This window comes from Carlito syrichta, unplaced genomic scaffold (genome assembly GCF_000164805.1).
Source record: "Carlito syrichta isolate Samal-C Ts95f unplaced genomic scaffold, Tarsius_syrichta-2.0.1 Scaffold308897, whole genome shotgun sequence".
Taxonomy (NCBI): domain Eukaryota; kingdom Metazoa; phylum Chordata; class Mammalia; order Primates; family Tarsiidae; genus Carlito; species Carlito syrichta.
The window spans coordinates 7,694-11,547 of NW_007252993.1; the positions used below are offsets into that span (position 1 = coordinate 7,694).

At 57.5% G+C, this 3,854-nt stretch overlaps 1 protein-coding gene across 1 annotated transcript in view; it reads left to right on the forward strand.

The window, feature by feature from the left end:
* The window catches only part of FLII (FLII, actin remodeling protein), a 13,302-nt gene that overhangs the window by 6,656 nt on the left and 2,792 nt on the right, over positions 1 to 3,854 (forward strand). Inside the window, exons 14-20 of the mRNA XM_021716743.1 lie at positions 116 to 295; positions 1,686 to 1,768; positions 1,892 to 1,966; positions 2,221 to 2,304; positions 2,398 to 2,569; positions 3,520 to 3,624; positions 3,702 to 3,854. Coding sequence (XP_021572418.1) covers positions 116 to 295; positions 1,686 to 1,768; positions 1,892 to 1,966; positions 2,221 to 2,304; positions 2,398 to 2,569; positions 3,520 to 3,624; positions 3,702 to 3,854 — 852 coding nt within the window. The remainder of the gene's footprint in view (positions 1 to 115; positions 296 to 1,685; positions 1,769 to 1,891; positions 1,967 to 2,220; positions 2,305 to 2,397; positions 2,570 to 3,519; positions 3,625 to 3,701) is intronic.

The following is a 3,854-nucleotide window of genomic DNA, read 5'->3' on the forward strand; positions in this document are numbered from 1 at the left end:
CGGCCACTGCACTCCAGTCTGGGCAACAGAGCGAGACTCCAACTCAAAAAAAAAACGAAAGAAAGTCGGGACGGGCGGCAGCAAAGGCTGACGTGGCCCATGCCTCGGCTCCCAGACCTTCCTGGACGACAGCGGCTCCCTGAACTGGAAGATCTACTACTGGATCGGCGGGGAGGCCACACTTGACAAGAAGGCTTGCTCTGCCATCCACGCCGTCAACTTGCGCAACTACCTGGGTGCGGAGTGCCGCACGGTGCGAGAGGAGATGGGCGACGAGAGCGAGGAGTTCCTGCAGGTACCGCCTGAGAGTGGGGGCAGGCAGGAGGGCCCGGGGAGCCCGTGCGTTGGGGCGGCGATAGGTGTGCAGGGAGCTGAGGCCCAGGGCGGGGGGCTCGAGGATGCCGAGTGGGTCCTCAGAGAGCAGGGTGGGGACAGAGGCGGCCACAGGCTGGGTCAGTGGAGGAGAGGTCTGGAGCATGGGTCTGGGCAGGATGGGGAACAGGCTGGGATGGGAGCCAGACCAGTGGGCTGACACAGGGAGCTGTGGAGCCAGGTCGAAGGGGCAGGAGGGGTAGCGGGTGGAGCCACCACTGGGGACCAAGGACAGGCCCAGAGTCTAGGCGTAAATAAGTTCTAACCGGCCAGGCCTAGAGGCTCAGCCTGTAATCCCAGTACTTTGGGAGGCTGAGGCAAGTGGATTACCTGAGCCCGCGGGTTCAAGACCAACCTGGACAACTTGGCGAGACCACGTCTCTACAATAAGATGTAAAATAAAAAATTAGCCAGGCATGGTACTGTGTACCTGTAGTTCCGGCTACATGGAAGGCTGAGGTGGAAGGATCGCTGGGGCCTAGCATGTCAACACTGGAGTGGCCGTGAGTATGCCACAACACTCCAGCCTGGGCTACAGAGTGAGACTCCAACTCAAAATAAATAAATAATAAATGCTAACCAGGGTTAGCAAGCAACCCTGTGCCTCCTTGCCAGCTGGTTATGTCTGGGCACATATGCAGACACACACACACACACAGTCTTCAGCCACATCCGCCCAGATCCGCACTCTTCCATGAACCTGCTTGATCCTGGACTCTGATCCACATCCATGTCCAAACATGCCGCACATATCTTAATATACAAATGAACACATTCATATCTTTGTATGTGTCAATATCCCAACATATTTTTTTCCAGCCTTCCAAGTAGCTGGAACTACAGGCATGTGCCACCATGTCCACCTAAACATGTATTTATTTTTATAGGCACAAACCTTTTGTTAACATCATCTTGGATTTGTTTTTGTTTTTGAGTCTCACTCTGTTGCCCAGGCTGTTCCCAGCCACCACAGCCTCGACCTGCTGGGCTTAGGTGATCCTTCCACCTCAGCCTTCCAAGTAGCTAGAACTACAGGCACATACCACCACACCCAGCTAATTTTTAAAAAATTTATTTATTGTAGAGACAAGGTCTCCCCAAGTTGCCCAGGCTGGTCTTGAACCCCTGAGCTCAGGTAGTCTTCTTACCTCCGCCTCTCAAAGTGCTGGGATTACAGGCGTGAGCCATCACACCCAGCTCATCTTGGATTTGTAGCACCTGCTTCACCAGTACACACTCTGTGCCCTACCTGCAGGTGGTGTTTGGTGTGGGGAGGGGGCAGCTCAATGATGCACCCACCCTCACACACACAGGTGTTTGACAACGACATCTCCTACATTGAGGGTGGAACAGCCAGTGGCTTCTACACTGTTGAGGACACGCACTACGTCACCAGGTGAGGGTGTGTGTGGGGTGGGTGGTATTAACCTGGACTCTGCTGCAAGGGGTGGAGGGGAGGGTGTTGGGGCTACACCAGGCCCTTTGTGCCCACACCGAGCCACTCTTGTCCTGATGCCAGGATGTACCGTGTGTATGGGAAGAAGAACATCAAGCTGGAGCCTGTACCCCTCAAGGGGGCCTCCCTGGACCCTAGGTGAACGCCCATGATGCGAGGTGGGGGTGCTCAGTGCCCACTGGTGGGGGCATTTTAAGGCTTCCTAGAGAAGGCCCTCTGGCAGCCCTTTTAACAAGACCCTACCCACAGGGCTTAGCCAGAGGGTCCCTGAGACCCCCCCAGAAAGGGAGAGCAAAACCCCACAATGAAGGACTTTTTGGTGGGGGCAGGGACATGGAGACAGTCGTTGCCCCAAGCCCCATCACAGCTCCCTCCTGCCCCCTCCTGTCCAGGTTTGTTTTCCTGCTGGACCAAGGGCTGGACATCTGTGTGTGGCGGGGGGCTCAGGCCACGCTGAGCAGTACCACCAAGGCCAGGTAAGAGGAAAAGGCAGCACATTTTGTTTAAAGGAAAGTCATCGCCTAAGAAGGGGTGCCATCCTCACTGACGGCTCTGTGTCCCGCACTTAGACTCTTTGCAGAGAAAATCAACAAGAACGAGCGGAAAGGGAAGGCAGAGATCACGCTGCTGGTACAGGGCCAGGAGCCTCCTGAGTTTTGGGAGACACTGGGCGGGGAGCCCTCTGAGATTAAGAAGCACGTGCCTGACAACTTCTGGCCACCCCAGCCCAAGCTGTACAAGGTACACCATGGTGCTGGGGTGTGGGGCTGGCCTGAGTCTACCAGCTGGCTGAGGAGGCAGGCCATGCACCACTGTAGTGGCTGTGGGCTCCATCTGGACTTTGATGGGGAGAGGGTGCCATCTTCTGGACCTGGAAAAGCCCGAGCAAAGGTCTGGAGGCTGGCTTTCACAAATGGCCTGGGGCAGGACAGACACAGTGGTGTAAGCACCTGGGGTGGCTGAGATGGGAGGATTGCTTGAGGCTAGCACTTCAAGACCAGTCTGGGCAACAAAGCAAGACCCTGTCTCTACAACAACAAAATGGAGAAATAGTGTGAAAGTGTGTTTCTGGGAAGGTGGGATGCGGGGGAGACAGAAGCACGTGGGTGCCGGGGTTGGCACCTGGTGTTAATTCTGTCAGTGACAGGAAGCCATGGGGGTCTTGTGAGTAGGAAAGGGACAAGTTAGTGAATTAAAAATGGCATTAGTAGCCAGGCTCGGTGGCTCAGCCTGTAATCCCGCGCCTTTGGGAGGCTGAGGTGAGTGAATTGCCCGAACCCACGGGTTCGAGACCCGCCTGGGCAACTTGGTGAGACCTCATCTCTACAATAAATAAAAAAATCAGCCGGGCGTGGTAGCACGTGCCTGTAGTTCCAGCTACTCGGAAGGCTGAGGCGGAAGGACCCGGAGCCCAGCGGGTCGAGGCTGCGGTGGCCGGGAGTGGCCACTGCACTCCAGTCTGGGCGACAGAGTGAGACTCCACCTCATAAACCACAAAAACAAAAGCCGTTCCACGGGACGGTGGGGGTGGGGCGGAAGGGGAGACGGGAGCAGGCAGGGAGCCACGCGGCAGAGCAGAGCCAGACGCCGAAGCAGGGGGCGGCACAAGTTAGGCTCGTGTCCTTGGACTTGGGACAAAAAAATAAGAATGAAATAAACTGCTAGCCGTGCTCATCTCCTCCTCTCACCAGGTGGGCCTGGGCCTGGGCTACCTGGAGCTGCCACAGATCAACTACAAGCTCTCCGTGGAGCACAAGAAGCGGCCCAAGGTGGAGCTGATGCCGGGGATGCGGCTGGTGAGTCGCGCAGGAGGGCGCGGCTGGGCGCCGCGGCCCCCGTGGCCAGGCAGTGACCTCCAGTCTCCGGCCCGCAGCTGCAGAGCCTGCTGGACACGCGCTGCGTGTACGTCCTGGACTGCTGGTCCGACGTGTTCGTCTGGCTGGGCCGCAAGTCCCCGCGCCTGGTGCGCGCCGCCGCCCTCAAGCTGGGCCAGGAGCTGTGCGCGATGCTGCACCGGCCGCGCCAC